The sequence below is a fragment of the Canis aureus genome, chromosome 26 (genome assembly GCF_053574225.1).
Source record: "Canis aureus isolate CA01 chromosome 26, VMU_Caureus_v.1.0, whole genome shotgun sequence".
Classification (NCBI taxonomy): domain Eukaryota; kingdom Metazoa; phylum Chordata; class Mammalia; order Carnivora; family Canidae; genus Canis; species Canis aureus.
The window spans coordinates 14,079,753-14,106,632 of record NC_135636.1 but is presented as its reverse complement, the minus strand read 5'-3'; the positions used below and the strand labels follow the sequence as shown (position 1 = coordinate 14,106,632).

The 26,880-nt window shown below is 35.8% G+C and overlaps 2 protein-coding genes across 8 annotated transcripts in view; one reads left to right on the top strand and one right to left on the bottom strand.

Annotated features, from left to right (window-relative positions):
- SEL1L2 (SEL1L2 adaptor subunit of SYVN1 ubiquitin ligase) overlaps positions 1-2,114 on the bottom strand; it is a 145,417-nt gene extending 143,303 nt beyond the window's left edge. For 3 of the 4 annotated variants that reach the window (XM_077872158.1, XM_077872156.1, XM_077872153.1), the window contains exon 1: positions 1,921-2,114. The gene's annotated coding sequence lies outside the window, so the exon portion shown is untranslated. The remainder of the gene's footprint in view (positions 1-1,920) is intronic. The other variant, XM_077872160.1, reaches the window with a different exon arrangement.
- A 286-nt stretch (positions 2,115-2,400) lies between these two features.
- MACROD2 (mono-ADP ribosylhydrolase 2) overlaps positions 2,401-26,880 on the top strand; it is a 1,919,734-nt gene continuing 1,895,254 nt past the window's right edge. For 2 of the 4 annotated variants that reach the window (XM_077872168.1, XM_077872167.1), the window contains exons 1-2: positions 2,401-2,700; positions 8,704-8,820. In XM_077872168.1, the coding sequence (XP_077728294.1) occupies positions 2,655-2,700; positions 8,704-8,820 (163 nt within the window). In that variant the 5' untranslated portion in view covers positions 2,401-2,654. The remainder of the gene's footprint in view (positions 2,701-8,703; positions 8,821-26,880) is intronic. The other 2 variants (XM_077872166.1, XM_077872165.1) reach the window with 2 other exon arrangements.

Genomic DNA, 26,880 nt, shown 5'->3' with positions numbered 1-26,880 from the left:
GACAGATTAAGACTGTTAAATGCTGCTGAGTGATCTTGTAAGAGAAATTAGCAAAATGTCCATTAAAAAGCAGATGAAGGTCACTGGTCACCTTAATAAGAGCTATTTTAGTTGTTTAATAGGATAGAACCCAGAAGAAAATGAACCGAAAAGCAGAAAGTGGGATGTGAGGAAACTGACACAGTGGGTATTGATAACCTTTTGGAAAGGAAGGATAAGCAGTAGCTGGAGGGTGTTGTGGAATCACAAGAGGAATTTATTTATTTTTTAATATAGAAGTGACTTGAAAAAGTTTAAAAGTTGATGGATGGTTCCAGTTTCTTGAGTTGACATGGAACAAAGAATAATCAGTAGCATTGTATCAGGTTCCCAAGACAGCATAGGTGGTGGACTTACAGGCTGGGGTGGAAACAGTCTCCCTCTTGTAATAAAGGGGAGAGTGTCCAGTCTGATGCACTTTCCTGCAGACACTTTACATACAGCATTTCTAAATAAGAACTCAATATATTTCTCACAAAATCTGCAACTGCTTCTACATTGCCTAATATTATTAATAATAGTGCTTTTCTCCTCTTATACTATTTCACAAAACTCTTACCTTCCTTCTCTTCCTCATTCTGTTCCCAAAATCTATTTCATTTCCAATTTTTATTGATAGTACTTTTGTGTCTTCAGAGCCCTCATTTTATTTCCACTGCCAAAAAATAAGTGCATATTTTTATTACTAGCCCAAATGTCACTTCCTTCTTCAAGCCTTCCTTATTTCTCCCAGCCAAATTCACATTAAAAGAAAAACAGAGGCAGAGGCAATGTTGAAATAAAAATCATTACCTTACTATGTCATGAATCCTACGCATGAGTGTCCTGTTACCCAAACATTTCTCTCCTTTTTTTTTTTTTTTTAAATTTTTATTTATTTATGATAGTCACAGAGAGAGAGAGAGGCAGAGACACAGGCAGAGGGAGAAGCAGGCTCCATGCACCGGGAGCCCGATGTGGGATTCGATCCCGGGTCTCCAGGATCACGCCCTGGGCCAAAGGCAGGCGCCAAACCGCTGCGCCACCCAGGGATCCCTCCTTTTTTTTTTTTAAACCTTGATAGGACCTACCTCTTTCTTCCTGTTTTCTTATATATATATATATATATATTTTTTTTTTTTTTATAAATTTTTATTCATTTATGATAGTCACACAGAGAGAGAGAGAGAGAGGCAGAGACACAGGCAGAGGGAGAAGCAGGCTCCATGCACCGGGAGCCCGACGTGGGATTCGATCCCGGGTCTCCAGGATCGCGCCCTGGGCCAAAGGCGGCGCCAAACCGCTGCGCCACCCAGGGATCCCCTTGTTTTTTTATATTATAAAAAAAAAATTGTTGCAAATATTAGTTCTTACACACTTGGCTTAAACACTACACATATAACAAGGCACCCCAATTGTCAAATAAATGTGGAGTCACTACATCCACCAAATCAACCTTGTAGATGGTCTGATATTTAGAAATGCAATACATTTGGGGGAAGGAGTTGCCAAACTTCCTCTAAATTCTAGGTCACCCTACTCTTGTGGACTCTATCCGAACTGGATTTTCAGAACACCAACAGATTAGTTTTAGCCAGAATCAAGGCAGCTCTTTAACCCAGTGCCTTAATTCGAAGCAATTGCTGGTGGATAGGAAGACCTGACTCCGGCTGACGCCCACTTGAAGCTGATTTGACGTCAGATTTTTGTTTCCAATATGACATTTTGGTGGGCCACTGCTCCGTTCCTACGAGCCTTGTTTAGTCCCGTTGATCTTGGGTCTTTCCAAACTTCACAACACTCCGGCGAAAAGTGATTTTTACTAAGAGAGGGAGGGCCTGGTTGTGTATGGTCCGGAACTATTTCCCGACCCTTTCTCTTCTTCGGGTTATATTTACTCACCAAGCGGAAAGTTTTCAGGTTATCCGGTAAAGCCCACCCCGCCGGGTCAGTCAGCGTCGGCGCGGACACCGCGCGTCGGCTCCGTCCTCCTCCCAGCTTTACGCTCCTCGGCCCCGCAGGCCGCCTTCGCCCGCTGATTCGCCGGTCACCGCGCGCGCTCGGCCCGACAGGCCCCGCCCTCAGGTCCCCCGGGCGCGGCGAAGCCGAGGGAAGCGCCAGAACCTCACGCTCCTCCCAGGCGTCGGCGCCAGGCCCCGCCCCCCAACGCGAGGCCCTCTCCAGCCTCCTCGCGCCTCGGCTCCGCCCCCTCCAGCTCCCCAGCGTCCTCGGCGTCTGGCCCGAGCCTGCGCCTGCGCGTGCGCCCTGGGGCCGAAGTCGGGGCGCGCGGTGCCCGGAACGCGGAGAGCGGCGGGCGGTGCAGCCAATGGGAGGCGTCGCTGCCTAGCGGCTGGGAGGCGGGGCCTGCGCGGGGGTTAGGTTAGCGCGAGGCGTGACCTAGTTGACAGGCTCTGAGGTGCTGCTGTGGTGGCGGCCGCGGGGCTGAGGCGGGTGGGAGCCGACGCCGAGCGCGGGCTGAGGGGAGAGGGCGGCGACTGGCGAGCGGCGCGGGACGCGGAGCCTCTTGCACTTTTTCCTCCCGAGTGCCCCCTCCCACCCCTCCCACTCCACACACACCCTGTTTGCCCGTGAGCCTGGGGAACTTGCAGCTTAAAGCCAGCCACCCCCACGGCAGCATGTACCCCAGCAACAAGAAGAAAAAGGTGTGGAGAGAGGAGAAAGGTAACCGGCCCGTCGTGTCCTGGGGGTGCGGGGGTGGGGGCCGCGTGGGGGCGGGGGTCAGGGCTGTGCGTGCCGCGGCGCCCTCGCCCGAGCTCCCTTCTCGCTCCCGCCCGGCCGGTGCCGCCTCCCTGGCGAGTCCGTGTGTACACACGCGCACACGCGCGCGCACGGCGGCGTGCACGCGCCGCCCCCGGGCACCTGCAGCTCGCGCACGTGTGGGCGCCCGCCCCTCGCCGCCTGCCGCCTGCCGCGCCCGGTGCCCTTCTCCCGCGCCCCGCTGCCTTCGCGTGGCTGCTGCCGTGGACCCCGCGCGGCAGCCCTCGGGCGCGGCACAACTTGCTCGGGGCCCCCCCGCCCTCTCCCGGCCGCCAGCTGGGACTTTCGGACTCGCGGCCCGGTTGTCCAGGGACACGTGCCCGCCGGCGGGCGCCCGGGCTGCGGCTGCCGCTGCCCCCCCCCCCCCCCCCGCCCCGCGCTGCGGGGGGCACCTTAGTCTGCACCTCCTGGCCAGCACCCTTTCTCCAGGTCCTTTCCGCGCCGCACTGTGACTTTTGAAGCCTGGAGCTCTAGGGGGAACTGAAAACGGGCGTCTTGTCCGTGAGGATAAGCGCTTTCAGAGAAGTCTGAATGGGCTTTTCTCTGCAGGGTGTTTGTGTATTGCATTGCCATTTGTAATCGGAAGTTGCTCAGTCTAAGAGTGCAAAACTGATACCACTGGCAATGAGTGGACCTACCCCAGAATTTTGTGCATATCAAAGCTTATCCAGACCAGCTGGATTGACAGTGGCACTGATGTTTGTAAGATACAGAAGTGTGCCATCCAATCCTCTTTTCTTTCTCCCTCTCCTCCTTTTCTCTGGCATCCTATTTAGATAATATTCCAAGAAAAAAAAACTTTAGTCTCCGGCGTTTTTTCTTTCATGCCCTTCACCGCACACTTGTAAAATTCTTTAGCTTTTTTACAGAAGCGTAGCAAAAAATACTTGGTTGCTACTGCAGACACAGACTAAACGTGTGTATCCAGAGTGAGGTCGGGTGAGGGTAGTGCAAAGTTCTCCAGAGTATCCCATCTGCTTCATATTAGAATCACTCGAGTGATTAGGTTGAGAGTTGATTTCATTGATAATAGCTCTTTAAAACCTGTAGATTCTTTTTGAAAGTTCTGGCCTTTTACAGTGGACAAAAGAAAGGGAATGTATGCAGAAAGAAAAATCTTTTATAAAGCCTACTTCAAACAATGCAGAAGGAAGGGAGGGGATGAGAAAGGGTTTTTTTTTTTTTTTCAAATGAACTGGGAAGATTTAACATAATTGAACAATCCAATTAAAATGCCTTTAAAATATTGAAACATTAGGTTTGTAGGTCACTTAATTATGTCTTAATGTTATGGAGCTTATATAGAACTAAAAATTCTGGTGTCACTAAACAAATGTTGAGAATAATAGCCCGGTACATATAAAGTAGTGTAAAATAATCTTGCTTTGTTTTTGCAGTGGCAGTTACTTTAGTTTCAACACACTTTGAACAAGGATTTACCTTATAAGCATTCAGAGATCCTCTATGCCCATTTTTATTGGTCTTGGAATGTTTTGTATTATTGATAATAAGGTAAAATAGTGGAAATCCTATAGATTGTTTACAATACATGATTCATTGATAAAGTTATGGTGATTGCCTAGGAAGTATTTTTCTGTCATAATATTCCTCTAAAGTAACAATGTTATAAAGGTTCCTTTATTTAACACCTACACATTTGAACTGTGGCAAGCAGGCATTTTAGAATCTTTAATGTCTTTATATATATATATATATATTTATATGTATATATATATATTTGGATCTAACAGTAGGGGAAAGTATAACCAAATTAATGTTTTCTAAATAAAGAAGCAAATGCACAATTACAGAGGGTATTTAACAGAGTAAATTTGTCTTGTCTAAAACTAACCAATTTTTGCATGAAGTTTAATGTTAAAGGGAAAACTTACTATATTTTGAAGACTTTAGGGTATGTCTCAGTGTATGGGGATGTCTATTTTTGGAATACTTAGCATTTAAAAATATGTATTATACCATCAAGAAGGAACAAAGGATTTTCAGTACCGTAGCTAATATTAAAGAAGCTGATGGGATGTGTGACCTTTTTTCTTTCATTGCACTGGTGAGGATGGAATTGTATTTTTGCAGCTGTTATTTAATTCTATAGGAAGACTAATCCACCTTATTGAAATGTTAGGGCATTTTGTAAACACTTTAACTCAGTGTGCCGTCTAATAGTAGATCCGTCTACTTATATGCTTGGCTCATGGGGCAGACTCATTGTAAAGGGGAAGCATTCTTTTAGGAAAAGTTTTGTGTAATGCCAAAGAAACTATAGATGTTTGCGGTCCTCAGTATGTTTCATTGTTTAAACAAATAACTAAGGATTTCTCAAGTCTACATGTGTTAAATAGACATTATTGATGTATTATTTTGAGCCTTAATTTAAAACCACTTCATGTGTATTATAATTTCAAGTACTGGAACATAAATTATTTGATTGATTTATCTTACTGTCTTATTATTGATCTTGTTTCTTTTCTAACTGTTCATGCTTAAATGTTTAAATAAATGGAAAGACAGAGGCCAGGTTGCATTCCCGTATTACTTTCTGACACTTACTAAAACTATACTTTGCTTCGTAATATCTCTCAACCTAGACCACTAATATTGCAGTATTTCTCTATGAGTGATTTGAACTCTTTTGATAGTGCTTTGGAAAGTGCCAGTCATCCCTTTTGCTCCTTTGTGTGAGTATTCTAAATTTACCATTTCCTTCAAGCTTTCTGTGCCATCAGGATCCCTTCCTCCTATATAAACGTGACATTTCCTTTTAGTTCATTTAGAAAATACATGTCATATAACAGGAACAGCCCTAATGTCTTCCTTTGTGGTCTCATTTGTCCATTTCTTTACATGTCCTTTGTCCTTTCAGCTCTGTTCTTGTTTTAAAGGAAGCACTTTTCTTGTGCTCTTTGTCTCATCTCCTGTATTCTTTGAGATCTTGTGCTATCATTTATTGCCTTTTGGGTATATTTGGTTTTATCAGTGTCTTCCGGTTCCCCTCCTCAGCGTTACAATAATACTCGAGTCTCTAAAATAGTCTTCCTTCCACAGGGATTCATCTTGGAGTTGCTTTTCTCACTTTTCCTCAGTTCCCTCATAGTCTCCTGGATCTCAGCTATGCTTTAGTGAAACGAATGTTCCTAAAATCACTCAGTAATAATAGTGATGGTACTAATAATAGTGATGTTTACTTTTTGAATCTTGTTTGTGTGCTCAATACTATTCTGAGTACAGTAATCTTCTACTTACGGGGATATATTCCAAGACCCCCAGTGGATGCCTAAGACTGTATATAGTACCAAACACAATATATGCTATGTTTTTTCCCTGTATATACCTATTTATGATAAAGTTTAATTTATAAGTTAGGCACAGTAACATTTTAACAGTAACTAATAACAAAATAGAACAGTTATAACTATATACTGTAATAAAAGTTACATGAATATAGTATCTCAAATATTTTGTCACACAGTACTCATTTGTTTTGTGATGATGTGAGATGATAAAATGCCTGTGTGATGAGATGAGATGAGGTGAATGACATGACATAGTGTTAGGCTACTACTGACTTTCTGACAGTATGTCAGAGAGAGGATCATCTGCTTCCCAACTGCAGTTGACTATGGGTACTGAAACTATGGAAAGCACAACTGCGGATAAGGGGGACTACTGTACCTTACATAGCTTACTTCATTTAATTTTCACAACAGTTCTGTGACTTAGTGTACTATAGGGTCGAGAGCTTTGAACATTTGTCTGATTTGAATCCTACTTGAACTGCTTACTATCAGTACAGTTAGGTAAGTTATTTAACCTCTCTGGCTTAATTGCCTCATCGATGAATTGTGCATAATAACCTACCTCAGAAAGAAACTGAGACATAAAGAGATTAAGTAACCCAAGATCACATAGATTTGCATGGTTTGGGATTAGAATCTAGACAGCTGTGTTAACCATTTTGCTTTCTTTCAGTGCTTTTGGTGATCCAATTGATAAAACCAATTTTTATTCTTCCTGATCTTCTTGTAGCAATTGACAGTATTTCCTCTCTTCTACTTAATTTTTTATTTAAATTCAATTAGTTAACATACAGTGTATTGCTAGTTTCAGAGGTAGAGGTCAGTGATTCATCAGTCTTGTATAACACCCAGGGCTCATTACGTATGTGCCCTCCTTAATGTCCATCATCCAGTTACCCCATCCCCCTACCTCCCTCCCTCTTCTACTTATTCAGACTCTTTTCTCTTCTGGTTTCTACATCATTGGCACTTTGATTCACCGTATGCCTCTAGTGACATCTGAGTTTTATTTCATTTTTCCCTTCTTTTTGTCCATTCCCTTGTTTTTTTGACATCTGGTCACATCCCTTACCTATTCCTATGAACTTCCTTTAGGACCAGAAGTTTCTGTCGTAATTTCCAAAATCTCTAGGTTAGACCTCAATCCTGAATTCCAGATCCTTGGATTTCAATTTGAATGCCTTTTAGGCATCTTACATTCAGTACGGTGTTGACCCTTGAGTACTGTAGTGTTGTGATTTGATTATATCACATCTGATTAAAATATCTTGTTATTAATTTCTCCTAATGTGGCTGAAGAAAAGCCAGTCCTAGGAGCAGGGAAAAATGTTGGTTCCCCATCCCATTTCCTGTTCACTTGTGCTTATATTAATAACTTCAGTTTATTTCTGGAAAGAATCTTATTTTTAAAAAAATTATTTATTTATTCATGAGAGAGAGAGAGAGAGAGAGAAAGAAAGAGACAGAGGCAGAAGGAGAAGCAGTCTCCATGCAGGCAGCCCAATGTGGGACTTGATCCTGGAACCACGGGATCATGACTGGAGCTGCAGGCAGATGCTCAACCACTGAGCCACCCAGGTGTCCCTGGAAAGAATCTTTTAAAGTGATTATTTTATGAGGGTTATACACCTAAAACTAAATATCCTTAAATCCATTCACCTTGTAGTATGCTAAAAGACAGTGGGAGAGAGTACAGTGGTCCATGTCTTTACATTGTGGAGACCTCTGGTAAAGTATGTAATACATGATAGCTGATGTACACACGTACGTCATCGTACATCACCTCTTTTGAGGAGCTTTTCCTGTGAAGGTAGTATACTAATAGTGTAGGCTGTACTTTTTGACTATTAGAGATATCTGACTGGATTTTAATGGAAAGCTTTCTTGCTTTGGACAGCTACTGAACTTTGATGTTCTTTGAGTTGTTGGAAAGATTATTTCCATGAAATTATATGTGTGAAGTACCGGCACTAATAAAGAACTTACTGCCACCATCATTAATTCTAATATGCATTTAAAAAAATATTTTATCAAGATATATATTGAAAAGTAGCATTTAATCACCTCCACAAAAATATTATTAAATTGAAAAACGAAAACTTTTATTGTTGATGGTATGTTTTAATTAAGGAAATACTGTGGTGGCTGTTTTTCTTGTGCTCTTAGCATTTGTATATACGTGTCTTAGGACTTTGTATTTCACTTATGTAGCTGTTATTCTGTATATTATCCATTCCTGTTTTGTCTTGTGAACTCAAGGTAAAGGATCACCTTTGTGCCTGCAGTGTATAAACATATTACTTGGCACATGGACTGTTAGTAGACATTGATTCAAAGAGTTCATTTATTTCTTGGACCATCATAAGAGTCTTCCTCATCAAGCTTTGATTTCCACCCCTCCCCCCAACCCCTCTGGTAATATGGTATTAACTTGACATTTTTAAATATTCAAATATGATATCATTATATTTTCATTTTGATGTTTCTCAAGCCCAGCCAATTCTTTAGTTTCTTTACATGATTAATACTAAATTATAAAACAATTCTTGAACTTAAAAGTTAAATACAAATGGAGATTCTGCTTTTATTTTGCAAGAACGTTTACTGAAGATGACCTTAGAGGAGAGACGCAAAGAATACATAAGGGACTATGTTCCCCTGAACACCATCCTATCGTGGAAGGAGGAGATGAAGGGCAAGAACCAAAATGATGGTAAGTTTCTCAAAACATTTTTCAGGTAGATATTATTGTCATTTATTTATGTCTTTGCAGGACAGTTTTGATAGAATTGAATAACTAGCATTCAGTAAAAAGATGATATTTTTGGTATTTGAAGTAATTGCTTTGTTGCCATTTAATTGTTTTTAGCAATCTATTCTGTTATTTAAATTTAGGAAACTCTATTAACATAATTCATGTTATAATAGTCCACATTTATGTTATAGCACTTAAAAAAAATTCTGCAGTTGTTCTTGGAGCAAATAATATTAAGGATTTGGTGCTTTTGTGGTGTGGCCTTTTGAGTTTTTCTTTTTTTTTAATTAGATTCACTTATTCAGGTTTCTTTAAGATATTCTGAGGATTGGATACAGTTGAGGGTACATTAGGAAGAATAGAGAAAAACATTTCCCATAGTTTTAGAGAAGTGTATATGTTTTGTATGGTGTGGTATTATATCTGCATGTAAATAAAGTATTTGTATTACATACTCAAAAGTATGATTTAATGAGAGTCTAGACTGAGTGAAGGTATGTGTTAGAATATAAATGAAATTGTAAGTATTGAAAAGGTACATGGAAAAAATTCTAAAAAACAATAGATTTAATGGATGCTTATTATGCCTACCTCTGAATTAGCACTTATTGATGTTAATGGCCTAGATGTGAAGCTAAGAAGAAATAGGGTGCTTTTTAGGATACTTCATAATTGAGAAAGAAAGGTAACTGTATGAAAGTGACTTGGAACATGCTAATTTCACAGGTTCTGGTCTTAGATTGATGGAACTGTACAGGATACTATGGATTCAGAACAAGAAAGTTAATATGGAATTCCTGTGGACAAATCTGTGGGTGGGAAATAGCAGCCCAATTAGGCTTTAGTGTCTGAAGAGAACACATTTACCTGAGAGTTTTCATTTTAGACAGAATTATATTTTTCTAGAAGGCAAAACATGTGAGTCCTCTTTCTTTCTTAGTTGCTTTTTTTAGCTGGTCACTTTTCTAAGGATGTAGTACTTAATGTTCTTTTAAAGCAATTTTTTCCATTCAGAAAGAGATTCCTGTTGCTGCCAGAACAATTGACAGAGGGGTTGAGATACCCAAGGTTGTATTGCCCAATGTTGGTCTACTCACCTCTGCATAAAGGCTTGGCCTTTATGTTGGCTACTTCTTTTTGAATATACACATAACAGTCTAGGGTTGAACTGGGTTATCAGAGGACTCATAGTTGGGTATTTTCAGAGATACCACACACCAAAATTTGTCCCCTGAATCAGAAAAATACATTAAATAACACCTGCCATTGTATTCCCTAGCAGGATCCTGTGTATTTACTCCGAATAGGAGCTTTATAAGTGGTTACAACTGGTCTATGTATTTCACTTTTTTCCTAAAATGCTTTTTTTGAGCTGAAAGTTTTTCATGGGCAGTGAGATGATGTGATGAAGTTTGTATTTCTGTTGAACACTTTCTGATTCGTAGGACATGAACAGTATTTATTGGGTTTGCACAATATACCAATTTCAAATGTTGTAGTTTATCATCATTACATTTTTGTAGAAGGACGTTTTGATCTTGATATCCAGAATTATGTGGGAAGTTCTCAAGCTATTTTAATTTTTTTCTTACTTTGCTCAGTTTTGCTTTAATTAAATTCTTTTTGTTATTATATTGTAGTAGAAAGCTAAATAAGCTGGAGAATAATTGAATGCATTTGTCATAATTTTGATTTTAAGGTCTCCTAAAAAAGGAAACTAAAAATTGCCAAATATAAAATGTGTAGAAAGCTGGAAGTAGACAGTATTTTTATTTGACTTTTACTACTCTGGTAATGCTGGCAAGTATGGATCAGAAGGAGAAAGGATGGGAGATGAGTACCAAAAAAACAAAACAAACAACAACCCCCACTTCACAACCCAGTTTCTTATTGTTCATATTTGTCAACTGCTGTTGGTAAATCTCTGAAATTATATGCTTCCATTTCATTAATAATTCTCTTTCATTTGTCAGTTCCTTTATTGAAGGGAATTTTTAAATTCTTTTCTCTTAATATACTGTGTCTCAACACTTGCAATAGTGACTCATGAGTAGGTGAGCATAATTAATATGTTAAATAAGAATACCTTGAGGTCAACCCTCTGTGAAGAAGAATTGTTTTTTTTTTTCAAACTTTAAAATGAGCATTTAAAAAATTATGTAAAAATAAAAAAAAAATTATGTAAAAATAGAGTAGTATAATGAACCTTTTTACTCCAATCACCCTGTTTGAAGGTAAAACATGGCCAGTTTTTTTTCATTTATACCAGTGCTTCCCACACCTTCTTCACAAATTATTTTGAAGCAATTCCTGTATGTCATACTAATTTTATCTGTAAATATATGTGTGCATATGCATGTGTTTCTAAAACATAGGGACATGTTTTCTGTTTTTTTTTTTTTTTTTTTTACTATAACCACAACACTGTCATTACACTTAAATGAATAATTCTTTAATATAATTAAATATCCAGTTAGTATTAAACTTTTTATAATTGTTTCATAAAGGGTTTTACTTTTTTTTAATATAGTAGGTTTGCTTAAGATCTGAACAGGGTCCACATATTTGATTGAATATATTTCTTAAGTCTCTTTTAATTTATATAGTTTCTTTTCTCTCTGTCCTCTTTCCCACCTCCTGTAATTTATTTGATAAATAAAGTAGATTATTTGTCTTCCAAACTTTTAACATTTTGGATTTTGCTGACTGCATCTTTGTAGTGTCATTTAACATGTTTCTCTGTCCATAGTGTTACTTATGAGCTAGTAGTTAAATCCAGAGTCTTGCTCAGACTTGGGTTCAATTTTTTTTTTAAAGAATAGTTTATCGGGATCCCTGGGTGGTGCAGCGGTTTGGCGCTTGCCTTTGGCCCAGGGTGCGATCCTGGAGACCCGGGATCGAATCCCACATCGGGCTCCCGGTGCATGGAGCCTGCTTCTCCCTCTGCCTGTGTCTCTGCCTCTCTCTCTCTCTCTCTCTCTGTGACTATCATAAATAAATAAAAATTAAAAAAGAATAAATAAAGGAAAAGGCAGAAAATTATATAAAAAAGAATAGTTTATTAATTATTATACCTTCTTTTTCATAATATCACAAGACACATAATGTTTAGTTACTGTCTGTGTTGAAGATTCATCACTAGGTTCAAGTATTCCCAGCCTAATCTATCCATTGTAAAGTTCCCTGCCAACTTTTCACTTAATGATTTTCATAGCCATTGATGATCATTGCTTAAATCCACTATTTTATTAGAGATTGCAATATGGTCTTATTCTGATTTTATCATTCCTTCATTTATTATTTGGACTTCTATAAAGAACTTTCTCATCAATTTTTTTGTTTCCATGTAACACAATTTATACAGAAAAGAGAGAATAAATGCTGGATTTCCTTTTATTTGCCAGTTTTTAAATTGAGTTGGTTTCCTGAAATCTTCCAAGGGTAATCAAAGAGTTCTTTTTAAAAATTTTATTTATTTATTTTAGAGGGAGCATGAGAGTGAGTGGCAGGAGGGGCAGATGGGGAGGAAGAGAGAGAATCTCCAGCAAACTCCATGGTGGGCGCAAAGCCCAATTGAGGGCTAGATCTCATGATTCTAAGACCATGACCTGAACTGAAATCAGAAGTAGGACACTCAACCAACTGAGCCATCCAGATGCCTCTCTTTTTAATTTTTGACTGCCATTTAAAATCTCCCTCTCTCTCTTCCCCACCCTGCCACATATATTAAGTGGGAGTACCTCAGTGGTTAATAGTCTATAGAGGATGTATGTGTGTGAATGTGCATTTAAAAGTATAACTCTTGGACAGCCCCCGTGGCTCAGCGGTTTAGCGCCACCTTCAGCACAGGGTGTGATCCTGGAGATGTGGGATCGAGTCCCGTGTCGGGCTCCCTTCATGGAACCTGCTTCTCCCTCTGCCTGTCTCTCTCTCTCTCTCTTTCTGTGTCTCTAATAAAAAAATAAAATCTTAAAAAAAAGTATAACTCTCAAAAACATACAATTACTAAATTGTAGTCTTGTGGTACAGTAGAAAGACAAATACAGATCTATAAATGGATGGATAGATGCATATGATAGAAAAATGGCATTGTTTTCTTTGTAGGGAGGAAAGTTTTCAGGTTTAATTTGTATGTGTTCTGTACTCCTTTGCTACTTCTAAGCCAAGGTTCTTTTAAAACACCACTCAGAGAAGCATTGTTTCTTTGGATGGAGCAAAGGATTGGCAAAGACTGCTATGCTTATGCTGATTTTGTCTTACTAGTTAGTATCAGGGAAAATAGCTACAGCTGTAAATTTAGATGTTTTGAGTCATTACTTTTAATGTTTATATGAAATAGCAAAGGAGATAAAATATAATTGTGACAGTGAGTTAGATGAAAAATATACAATTATTTTACTCAGGTGTTACAAATTTTTTAAAAAATGCGTCATTTAGAAAGAAACTTCATACTTCATATCTTGATATTTCATCTTATATATATTCAAACATGATTTATGGTCATTTGAAAACACTTAACTGGAAATGGTCTGTGAACTCAAGTCTTTGTGTGAATCTCCATTTTTTTGAGGTATATAAAAATTTTGAGATGTATGGGTTGGCTAGAGAGGTATGTGCGTAATCTTTCATACTGAAAATAGCTAGCATTGTTAACTTAGAAGTTCAACCCTATTTGTACATTTTCATTAGAACTAATTTCTTCTGTTAAATTATTTCCACAAGAAGTGATGACTGACCAAAAAAAAAAAAAATAAATAAATAAAATTTAAGTCCAAACTCAATCTCTCAGTCACTGAGATCTTATTTCAGTGTGGATATTGAATTTTGTTGCATTTTACCTGTGTACCAACTTGAATATTGATGTTTAGAAATCATCAATTGGGAAATAGAAATATAATTACTTGTGTTACTGAGTGTTACATGGATGGGGTGTGGGACCATGATGGTAAAAGGAATTTTTTATTTTTTGGTAAAAGGAATTAAAAAAAAAATAACTATGATGAGGTGGGGACTTACCCAGATTTTTAAACAATGTTAACTATATTATTTGATTAAATATTTGATGTTAGTTGGAAGAGCACAGTTTAAAGTGACTAAATAGGAAGTTAGTATTTAAAACAGGATATTTGTAATAGGGATACAAATATTGGAAAGGAATATTTCCTATTTAATTTTGTGATATTGATTCCTTTTTATATTCAGTTTAAGCACCATACTTTGAAAGTAAAATGATCTGTAGAAGCAGAAGGCAGCTCAGAGCAAAACTCCTTAATTCTTAGATAGAAATGTTTTTAATTAAAAAAATTTTTTTTTCCTTTTTTCAGAGAGAGCACATGCACACATGGGTAAGGGGGGAAGGACAGAGGGAGAACCTCAAGCAGGCTCCATGCTCAGCACAGAGCCACACATGGGGCTCAATCTCAGGATCCTGAGTTCATGACCTGAGCAGAAATCAAGAGTTGGACGCCTAAGCGACTGAGCTACCCAGGCACCCTTAGATAGAAATCTTTTATTTTGAGTAGGTGGTGATTTTTCCCCCTTTTATGTGATCTTAAAATACATTTAATTAAAAAAACCGGAAATCTGTTTTTGCTTCAGGTAACAAAGACGACTCTGGCTTATTCTATAATTATTTGTGATGTTTCCATTACCAACAAAGATGTGGCAAAAGTAGAACTTCTATTAGAAACAAACATTTTTCACTTTATAGTTAAAAGTAAAAAGACTAGTAAGGACTAAAATCCTAAAATGTGCTAAGCTTTATGGTCTGGCTCCTCTCCTCTTTGGGCTCTTTATTATACCATTCCTTTTCTTGGTCTCTGCCTATAGCCACACTATTCTGTTTGTTTCTTGAATGTTCTGTGCTCCCTCCCACTTTCACTACTGGGTCTTTACCTGTATTTGTCTCCCCCCTCCTCCTACCACTTATCTCACCTTAATTTTTCTCAGCTTTCATTTCTCACCTTGAAACCCTTCTATTTTTTTTTTTTTTTTAAAGTCTTTCCTGAGCCCTTACTCTGGAACAGTTTCCTTTATTAGATACTTTCATAGTGCTGTGCTCCTTTTCATAGAGCATTTATATTAATTTGTTTTTATGTACTCAATTGTAGGATTATCTTGATCAGCTTCTGTATCCATATGAGATGGTAATTAGGAAAATAGGGATGATGTCTTTACTCCCTTTTATATCTCTGGCATCTGTCATAGTTCTTGCTGCACACTAGATACTCATTAGATACTTGTGTGAATTGAATAATTTAGAAACTATTTGCCTGATAGTATTTTCATGTATTATTTCTTTTCTTCTCATCTTTTTTTTTTTTTTTTTCTGTATTATAAAGATTCATGTGGGAGTGATGGGCTTAGAAATTAAGCCATACTGTTGGTTGTAAAATATGCATTTACATCTCTGTAATATAAGGTCAGTTTTATTAAATTTTAAGTCCACTGATAAATTTGAATTAAGATTTTATTGAACTATTACCTAGATTTTTACCTGAGACAAGGATGGGAATTCATGTGTTGAGTATTCATCAGCATTGTATGTTATTATTTATAATACTTTTAGTAACTAAATGTCACGATTTCTGTTCCTGTGAGTTTAAATGTCAAAGGGCTTGGGGTGCCTGGGTGGTGCGGTCAGTTAAGCAATCTGTTCTTGGTTTCGGCTCATGTCATGATCTCAGGGTTGTGAGATGGAGCACTGTGTTGGGCTCTGCGTTCAGTGCAGAGTCTGCTTAAGTTTCTCTCTTCTCTCCCTTTGCCCCTCCTCGTGCTCCCTCTCTCTTCCTCTCAAATAAATTGTTAAAAAATATTTTAAGAAGTTAGAAGAGCTTATGTTAAATGGGTATATACACAGACACTAAGCTTACTGTATAGTAAGTAATTATTGTAAAATAATTTGAAGTGTAAAAAAATCTTAAAGATTGCAATTCTAATGCGTTTACTTTGGCATTATTGAGTATGTAAAGCAACTATAAGAAATTATTTTAATATTATATCCCACTTAAGCCCTTTACTTAGTTGGTTTGCTTCAGAAAAGAACTTGACTATTGACAGTTTGGTCCCCTATGAAAGAATTAAGCTAAAGAATTTCTAAAAATTTTGAGGATAATGGCATTCATTGTAATAATTGTAATAATATAGGAAAACATTAAGAATTTTTGTCATGATATTCTATGTGAAGGTATGAGCATTGGTTTAGTCAAACATTTGTTAAGTAAGGTTAATTTCTAAAAGGGAGAGAAAAAAATATGAAGTTATATAGGGATTCATGATTCACTACATGGTTTTGTTTTTCCTGCACCTTTATTTTACTCTTGGTCTTTTTACCTCCTTTGCAAGATTATTTTAACAGAAGTGTATCTTACTGTGCATTGGCGTGTATACTACCATGTGCTATGTGAATTGTCCTCGTATTTAAATTTGTTTTTAAACTAATAGAGAACTAAAAAAAACACATACCTTTTTTTTTTTTTTGCATATGTAATGATTTGGTGTTGAGACCAGAAGATGTGTGTTTTATGTCTGTGATGTCACAGATTCTACTTGTTTTCTTTTAACCTACTAAGTAAATAATACTAGTAAACAGATTTTACTTAAATACATTTTGGTCAGTGTAAACAGGTACTTTGAGATGGGCTATAGAATGGTGGTAACCAAAGCCAATATTTTCCTTTCATTTTCTTTTTTTTCCTTTCTCTGGCCATTTTTCTACATGAGTCTTTATAAAGTCTTGGTCTTCTTTTCTGAAATATTTATTGATTTTTCATGTAAGTATTCAAAACAAAGATTTAAATACCATTTACAGTTTTACCTAAGCCTTAGATTTAGAACCACATTGAGAATTACTGATGAAACAAGAATCAAAATATAGTTCAATAACAAAAAACAGATATATAACAAAATATAGATCAGCAATAAGGTACAATTCAGCAGTAGTCTATATGCCTTGCCATATACAAAGATACAAGTGCCTTTAGAGGTTTGGAATACTGTGGTTTAGTTTGGCCTAACTCCAGGGAAGGAATAGATGTCAGATTGCTGGTTGTTTCCTAGAGATTGGACTAGGTATAATCAGTTTTTCAAAAAAACCCAAAATACAGGAGATTCTCTCATGATTCTTAGATTTGTGATTGTGTCTGCCATATGCATATAACAAACTACAGATTTTCCAGGTTTTGTACTTCCGTTGTATGTTGGGGTAAAAACTTCAGGGTGGGTGTGTGTGTGTACGCGTGCGCGCATAAGTTGAGGCTTAATGCTAAATACTGATTAGACATGTAAGGATTTCCATTATTTTGATATATATATACACGTATATATATATATACGTGTATATATATATAGTATGTTAATTGTGTGAGTGCAAAAGTTTTGGAAATAAACATTACTGGCATCAGATTCCAATTCTGCTATTATGCGTCCTAGCCAGAGAAGTTGTGAAGTCCCTAAACTTGTCTCCACATTTGTTACTTGCCATATAGAGGCTGATTATTTCTCCATCCTAAGGTTGTCATGAGAATTGAGAGAGGATATCAGTAAGCCTGCGTAGCTCCAAAGCTTGCTCTTCTTATTCTAGAATGTGCTCTTTCTCTTGTAGGAAACTCTTTTGTGAGTCTGTATTCACTACTTCTAGTCACATCTAGGTTCTTAAGCAATGTATAATATAGCATAGGTTTTTTTTTTTCTTCTTTGTATTCCTGTAACTGTAACCACATGTCTACTTTGAATTTGGTCTGTCTGCTTTAAAAAGGTCGGAATTGTGAATGCTTATTGAAATTTTACAGGGTCTAGTGGAGGTCCTTGTGTATGTATCTATTTAGTAGTTTGTTTTTAAGCATAAGTGGAATTACAACTGATCAAGGAAGACTTTATTTTAAATGATTGGTTTAAAAACATCAGACTATTTTTTGTTTCCTTTATAAGTGTATATTGGTTTAAGAATTTTGAAATTTGTACTGTCAGATTTGAGAATGAGGGCATCTAAAACAAAATGCTTTCTGAACTTAAAAGCTCATATTTTAAAATTTACAACTTCTGTTATTTAGCACTTAGAGTAGCAAGTGAATCAAAAGTCTCTGGTCCTCACTGCATATGAATTTTAATGTAATTGAAAGGGAAGAATTGTTTAAAATAGGAGTTGACTGAACAATTTTCACAAACTAAGGGAATAGCATAGTTCATACATCAAAGGAGATGACTTTTTGTTGAGAAAAACAGCTTGACTCTGTGGATATGAGAAATCTGGACAGACAAGACAAAAACAGAGAAATTTTGAATTTTGGGACAGCTTTGGAGAGCGGTGTGAGGATATAGGACTGAAACAAGGATGGGACTCATGGAGGGATGGTAGAAAGCAAGAAGCTCCAGCAAATGGCAGGAAGTCAGTCCCCATGGAAGGCCAGAGTCTATGTAGCCTCAAACCATATAGATAGGATGGAGGTTAAAGATATTTATCTTATTTGAATGTTAAAATAATGAGTGTATGTACGGAGATATCCAGGTACCCGACCTCTTGATTTTTTAAAAAATTTTTTAATAATAGTAGAAATTGTGTGACTCCTGAGAATATTGCATTTAGCCATACTTATGTCTTTGACAAACACAAAAAATACACACTCTACAGTCTCTGAATTCTTCTGCTTGTTCTGGTGATATGTGACTTGACAGATGTAAAAATGTGTACCTGGCGGTCTAAAAAACTAGTTAGTTTCTGGTAACTTTACTGGGTCCGTAAGTGTATTTAAAATCTGTTCAACCATTTTAAAGTGTACAATTTAGTGGTTTGAAGTAAATTTACAATGTTGTGCAACCATTATCCGTACTCATTTCAAGAACTTTTTCATATTCCCAAATAGAAACTCTGCACCCATTAGTAACTCCCCATCCTCCCCCTCACACAGCTTTTGGTAATCTCTATTTTCTGCCTCCATAAAATTGTCTATTCTAGACTTTACATAAGTAGAATAATACAATATTCTTTATTTCTGGCTAATGTTACTTAGGATAATGTTTTTGGATTCATCCATATTGTAGCCTGTATGACGCTCTGAGCTGAAGGCAGATGCTCAATCGCTGAGCCACTCAGGCATCCCTAACGGTGGTTTTTTAAAACTACCACCTTTAGGGTGTTGGCTTGGTTTCTGTAAACCTTTGTTTTTCAGAATTTCAACAAAGTTGGTTTAGTTTCTGTATGTTGTTTCTGTGGGCAAATGAGAGCTTGGAACTATGTGGTCCACCCTTCTGCTTAACTTTATAATTTCGAATGTGAAAATCAGCTGTTTTAGTTTGGCTACTTCTAGCTGCTTTAACAAATTAATTCTCAAGAAGCTTGACCTGATAGAAGTTTATTTTTGTGTTACCTAACAATCTAGTGTGGGTGTTTATGATTGGTGCTGGTAGAGGGATGGTGGTGGTTAGGTTGGGGATATGAGTGTGCATATACGTGAGGGGGGCATCTGTTTCACATAGTCTTTTAGAGATAGAGCTGTTGGAACCTGTTCCTTCTTTGACATGTTGCTTCAAAGATTGCCCTTGAGAACCGTGGGGGAAAGAGGAAAAAGAAGGATTATGTGTCAGAGGTTTTTTTTTTTTTTTTAATGTGAGCTAGGTCTAGAAATGGTGCACCTGGGTTCCATTCATGTATCTTGGGCCACATCTCAGTCACATGGCCATATTTAATTGTAAGATAGGCTGAGAAATGTATTCTAATTATAGAAAGAGGAAGAAATTAGAAACTGGTTTTGATGAATAGTAATTTCTGCCATGTCAACCATGCACAGAGCTTCTTTGAACTACCATGTTTTATTGAATAAGCTGTAAGAAACACCATTCTTTTATATTCCATTAAGAAGGAAGGGGGAAAAGCACTATCGAATTACTACACAATGCTCTCTAATCACTCTAGTCTCTTTCAATAAATAAATTTAAAAATATTGTAGATTTACTGAGTTATACATTTGTGATACATCATCTTTGGACATATTTTCAAAAGAAACTCTAAGTGAAATAAATTAATTTAGGTATTCTTAAAATGTCTTTGCACTCAGAGTCCAATTCTTGTGAATCATTTTTTTTTTCACTCAAAGTTGTTGGTGTTTGTTTTTCTACAAAATTATTTTCTGATAGAGTTGGTGATAAAGCACTACTTAAAAATGTACTTTTGTCTGGGATTTTTTTTCCTTAAACCACTGATACCTATCTTGCAAATTTTAGTGCTGGCATTTTCTTGATTTTACCAGATGGTGTCAGTGAAAGGTTTCAGCCAGTTATTAGGACTCCTGTGTACTCAAACGGTCATTAAATATTTTGTTGCCTGAAATGTTGAGAGATTCCAGTTGTCCAATTGTATCACCAGAAATGCTAAATTAATTGTTATGCACACAGGAAAAGACATTTTAGAATTGAAGATGTGTAGTATGTTTTAATTTGTTTTGAAATTCTACTTGTGTCTTTTAATGTTTGATTTTTTTCTAATGATGCCTAACCTATTGTAAATATTGGCTATTTGAGTTTATGAAAATAATTGCATTTTAGTTTTTCAAGTTCTAAAGGAAGGAAGACATAAAGTGAGGGCTAAGGAAGAGCAACTCTTTGGAGCATTGGCTCAGTTAACTGAGTCTGATTTTAGAATAATGCAAGAAAACTTTTAAAAACCATTAGTTGCTTCTAAATGGAATGAACTCTGACACAGTGCATTTCCTGTAATTGGAAGTATTCAGAAAGGTTCTAGATGACAGTCATAATAAAAGCACTTTCTTCACTGGGTGGTAATTGAACAAGATGATGTCTAATCTGTGTCTGACTATGGAGATTCTTAGTCTAAAATAATATGATTTTGTATAAGTGATATTCCCTTTTCAGATCCCTGATGGTGTAATTTATCAGTACTGTTAGTGATTGGAACGGCAGTGATTTTTGTTGTTGTTGTTGTTTAAGACAGACAACTACATGCAGATTACTTTTTTGTTTCTAGTTATGATTTAACAAAGTAAGCCAATGCGTTCTTTGAAACACTGATTGGCTCAGGGAGAACATGGAGTCAAGAAATAGCACTTTTTTCTTATAGATTTCATTGAAAAATATGTTACCTGATCTTCCTGGAGGTACAGGAAAATTCTAATTGTTGATTCTCTCAGGGTTTATTTGGTGTAAGAGGTCACTGAATTTATTTTGATGAAAAATCTTGTGGAAGTAGCCCTTCCTCCTTTTCTTTTTCCTTCCTTTCTGTTGTTTACATAGTAACTTGTGGCCAGACTGTTTGGAATTATCAATACTTAAACTACTAAACAAGCTGACTTTTCCTGTTATTTGTACATCTTTGAGGTGCAAATTTAATCGATGAAGGACAACTAACTTTTAGGAAGAGAGAGGCATAGGTATATCTTTTTTTTAACTTTCTTCCACATATCTAAATCAAGATGTCAAGTTATTTGAGATTTACTGAGAAATGACATAGTGAATATAACAGTCCCATTTTAGTTTTGGTCATTCATAACTTACTAATAACTCCAGCCTGGGATTTTAGACTATTTAACTGTGTTCACGGAATATAATACTCGATAAATACCAGTTCTCCATGGTAATGAAAACAATGGGATACAAACATGTCTTTTTTTCTAAATCGGTTATACTATTATTCCAAATATTTCACATATCTCTCTGTGAAGGAGGCCTCTCTATATTTCTCTGAAACGATTTCTGACATGCTATATGAGGTACTTTTTATTTTAAAGTAAATGTGTAGCATTTGTGTGCATATGGATTGAACTCCATTACTTTGACAATGAAAAATTGCTTAAATGTTCTGACATCTGAAATGTATATACAACTTACATTAGAACTTATTTAAGGCTTTGTAATTATTTCTTAAAATGAGTTGTAAGTTACAAGTAAATAATAAGTACTTTCCCTTTAAATGTTGATTGTATTAAAAATTATTTTTAAAATAACAAAGTTAATGATAAATATCTATTCTAAGCATTAATTTGTAGTAAGTTTGATATAAGGTTTTGAAAGTCACTGAAGGTGGTCAATACTATACATTTCTATATCTGTGTATTTACACTTTGTTTTATTTTTATAAAGGATTTAAATCATAGTTGTTGTAAAGTACTCAAAAGATATAAAAACATATAGAGTTTAAAAATGGTAGTTTCCCCTTCCCCAAACAGCAAATTCCATACAGGTAAATACTTATAACACTTAGGTGATTATCTTTCTAGGCCTTTGTGCATTTTTTAGTTTATTATTATTCAACACAACAATGTATCAGGAGGTTTTCTAAGCACTAACAAATAGAGAGTTTTTAGGAAGACCTAAAATCCTTAGGAAGTAAGTGATAAAGTTATGGGGAATTGAGACCAAGAGATGTTAACTGATTATATGGTTTATCCAGCCAGTCTGGCACTAGAGTCTATGCACTTAGTCCTGTTACTTCTTACACTTTTACAGATACTTTGTACATGTATCATCCATATGTAGTATTTTGTTAGCTCTTTTTTGAGGGGTGGGGCAGAGGAAGAGGGAGAGAGAGAATATTCAGCAGGTTCCATGCCCAGTGTCGAGCTTAACATGGGGCTTGATCTCACAACTCTGAGATCATGACTTGAGCTGAAATCAGGAATTGGATGCTTAACCGAGCCACCTAGAGGCCCCAGGATTTTGTTAGTTTTTAGCATTATGCAAGACTAGCAGTATGCATATATGGTTCTTTGGAGTTTGCTTTTTCCAACTTAAAAACTGTATTTTGATGTTTCCTTGCTTTTTGTTAAATGGCCATATATTGTTATCATAATTTATTTAAATTTACTTACCATAAATTTATTTTATCCTTCATGTACACTAGATATTTTTTCTTTTTCAAACAAGGTTGTGATGAATATGTTTGTAATCTTGTGTGTATATCTGAAGATTTCTTGGAGATAGATTATTAAAAGTGGAATTGTTGCATTATAGGCAGCATACATTTGAAATTTTGGTAAAACCATCAAATCATTGTCCAAAGCTGCTGAAATAGTTTATACACACATCAACACTCTATGAATACCTGTTTTCTCATAACTCTGCCAACAAAAGATTCCATTAATCCCTGAAATGTTTGCTGGTGGAATGGGAAAAAAACTAGTAAATCTTTGTTGTTGTGATTTGCATCTGTTTAAAATTTCCTATGTATTGGCCATTTGTATTTCTTTTGTGAGTTTCCTGTTCATAACTTTTGCCCATTTTTCTATTGGATTGCCTATTTTTTGCATTTTAACTTTGTAAATGTTGCAATATCTATTAGAAGACTGTGGTCGAACAGTATTGTGGTTAAGAATACAGACTTGAACCAGACAGCCAGGCTGAATACTGGCTCTGCCACTTTGGGAAGGTTGCTGAGTCCCTCTACTTCAGTTTCTTCATTGGTAAAACAAGGTTAGTGATGGTATACCTCAAAAGATTATTGCGAGGATTAAATAAGTTAGTAATTACAAACAGCATAGAGTAGTGTCTAATCTTAAGTAAGTGACCTCTGAGTACTAGCTTTTATAATAATGATTGTTGTCATTTATACTATCTTGTTACCAGCGAAGTTTTACATTTTTGGTACATCTGCAAGTGTTTTTTTAATCTCTGGCATTTTAGAATATACTAGATTTAAGATTTTCCTCCTTTTTATAAGAAAGTGCTTTTTAGTTTCTTAAAAAAGTTTGGCTTATTTTTACTTTGGGTTTGTTATCAGTATTGAATTTCTTTTTTCTGTGGTAGGAGGTAGGTGGTCTTAGATTTGTTTCCCAATGGATATCGACTTATCTCTACTGATCTTATCTTAATCATATGCTAAAATTTCCATGTATGTAGTAATCTATTTCTGGGTTCTTCATTCTGTTTCATTGTGATCTGTCAATTTTTGTGTAGTATGACATTGTTATAAGTACTATAGTTTATGTATTTTGATAACTTGGGAAAAATCCACTCTTAGCCTTTTTAAAAAGTTTCATTTATTTTGATATATTTTTTCCAAATGATTTTAGATTCTGTTCTATTCATAGAATATTCATAGAGTTCTATTCATAATCTTTTTAAAAAATCCTATCAGATTTGGAAAGAGTTGATATTGTGACAGTGTTGAATGTTCTTATCTAAGCATATGTCTCTCCAAAAAATTAATAAACCTCATACTTGCATATGGAGAGGCAAACAGTACATTAGAGCATAAAATGAAAAATGTCTTTCTTTCTGATTCACTCCCCAAATTTGTAACTGCCATTAATAGTTAATGTATATGTTAGAAAGTTTTAGTATTTATATAACTGTGCTTTAGAACTTTCTTATTTGCTTTTATACATAGTACTGTGCTCTAATATGATTTATTTTTATGCTTTTTTCCCATCTCATAATCTATCATGGATACCCTTCCATGAGAAATGATTTACTTTATTTATTTGTACAGGCTTCATAGTCTATTTAATCACTCTCTTATTGATGGGCATTTTGATAATATCAATTCCTATTTTTAATAGTATTTCACACACGTTCTTGTATTTTATCTTTGTATTATTATATATGTTTCTATCATAAAAGTAATTCCTAGCCATGGAATTGCTAGGTCAGAGACTCAAGGTTTTCAAATGAGAGATGTTTTCAGTTTTCACTTTAAAAATGTTAAACCATCATTATAGTCCTACTTTTAGTGTATTGCATATGTATGCTTCCTAGCACCAACTCTGGATTTTATCACCTGTATTTTATTTTTGCCACTGATTGTTTTGCTATTTTAAAAATCATGAGTGAGGTTGAACCTACTTTAGTATAATATTCATTAGCTGTGTATTTTTCTGTTTAAGCATTTACTAGGGGCCCAACACTGTTCTAAGTGGGTTGTTGTATTCATTTAATGAATCATTTCCTCTTATTATTTGCTCACTTTAGAAATATGTTTATTAACTTCCTAAGAGATCATTGTAAATTAAGGAAATTACTTTTAGTTATATGTATTGCAGATTTTTGTTTCACTTATCTATTTTTAGTGATTATATATGTATGTATTTTACACAGTTTTACATTTTTATGTAGTCAGATGATGTTTTATAATTTTCGTCATCTTAATCTTGTCAAATTTGATTAGACTTATTGCCCTCTGTTTACTAGTTAAAAATATTATGAATGGGATCTTTATTACCATTTAATTTTCTAATTGATTCTCATCTGTTGATGAGGTAAGGGAAATGTTAATTTTTGAATACTGACCTGGAATTTGTTCTTAGTCACAGTCTTTCAGAGATATGTTAGATTTTCTAAGTAGGTAATAAAGCCTTCTGCAAATTATTTTCCTGTAGCTTTTTAATATTTTTACCTCTTACTTCTTTTTTCTTTTCCTTTGGCTAAGGTCACCTGTAGTTTTAAATGATAGTGCTCATAGTAGGTATTCTTGCCTTATTCTTGACTTTGATATTTATGTATTAATTAATGGATAGTAATCTCATCTTTCAGGCTTATGCTGAAAGAAAATTGTCTACCTAGTAAATGGACATTAATGTGAAGTTAACCTTTTTCTTCAGTATGTATCTTTGCAAACATTTTATTCTCAACTGTTGCATTTATATAATAAGTATAATTAAGAATCTGTAATGTAAAATTCTTATAATGAAGTTCCTAAATATACATAAAATATCTGTAATTAATCTATAAAAGTGTCATTAAATGACAGGTTGCCATATATTGAGTTATTTTCAAGTACTTATTGATATTTCATACTGGGGCTTGACTTCCGAGTTAAGGAGAATATTTTGCTCTGAATTTTTGGTTACTCTGTCATTGATCTTAAAAGTAATTTCTATTTTTCATGGGCATAATATAGTAAAAACTTACTCAAACTTCATTTTTTTCTTGTCATCTCTTAAATTCTTTATTCAGGAAAATAGAGGGGTAAAGTAGTGCAGATAAACAGAAAGTAACTCAAAAACCCATTTTTGAAATGCATTCAGATAGCTGAGAAGAATTCAGTAAGGAAGAAGACACAGTTTCTGCCTTACAGAATTCTGTATAATATTTGATAGCCTTTACTTGCCTTCCCAGTTGAGATTTACTGAAACTATTTTAATAGTCCCTAGTTCCTAGCACAATAACTAGAATCTTTTGGGTTCTGTCAAATTCTGCTTAATATATTTAATGTTTGTGTAAAATTTATGAAACACTATAGATTATGATTCGGTAGGTGTGGATTAGGGCCCAGGAACCTGCAGTGTTAACAAGTACTTCAGGATATTTTCCTGTGGTTGCTTCCCATGAGTACAAAAAACTTTTTTTGAATAGAGGTATTGTATTTTAGAGAACATTTTTCTGAGGGAGAGGTTCTTGTCATCTTCAGTGCCTTAATAATGTAACTGTGGGGTGTCTGGGTGGCTCAGTTGGTTGAATGTCTGACTCTTGGTTTTGGCTCAGGTCATGGTCTCACGAGTTGTGGGATTGAGCTCTGCGTTGGGCTCAATGCTCAGCGGGAGTCTGTTTCTCACCCTCTTGCCCCTCCTCCCATTTATGTGCGCACATACTCTCTCCCTCTAAAATAAATAAATTTTTAAAAAAATGATGTAACTTTGCCTTTTATTTTAGACTTCAGCTTTTCATTTAAAAAGAACCTATTCATTTAGCACAAGTGTGCATGGGCTCTTGGTTATCCACATAGTAAATATGTATTGACTGCTTAACATTTGATAACTTGCAATAATTATAGAATTAGTCTGTGATTTACTAAGCCAATGATCATATTAAGTTAATTTAGATTTTTTTAACTTTATGATTTTTAATGTATTAAAAAAACCTTAAAAAATTGATCTCTTTTTCTTGAGATCTTTGTCATGTCCTAGGTACATGGAGCTTGAAAAAGTTTAGCTTTTTATATGAGGCCTAAAATATTTTTTTTAATGATCCAGTCTAACCTTTATTTTAAAGAGTATTACATGTGAATAGCTGGTTATGTTTTAAAATAGCTTGCAATGTGTAGGGGAATTGTTTGTATTATATTCTTTAAAATTT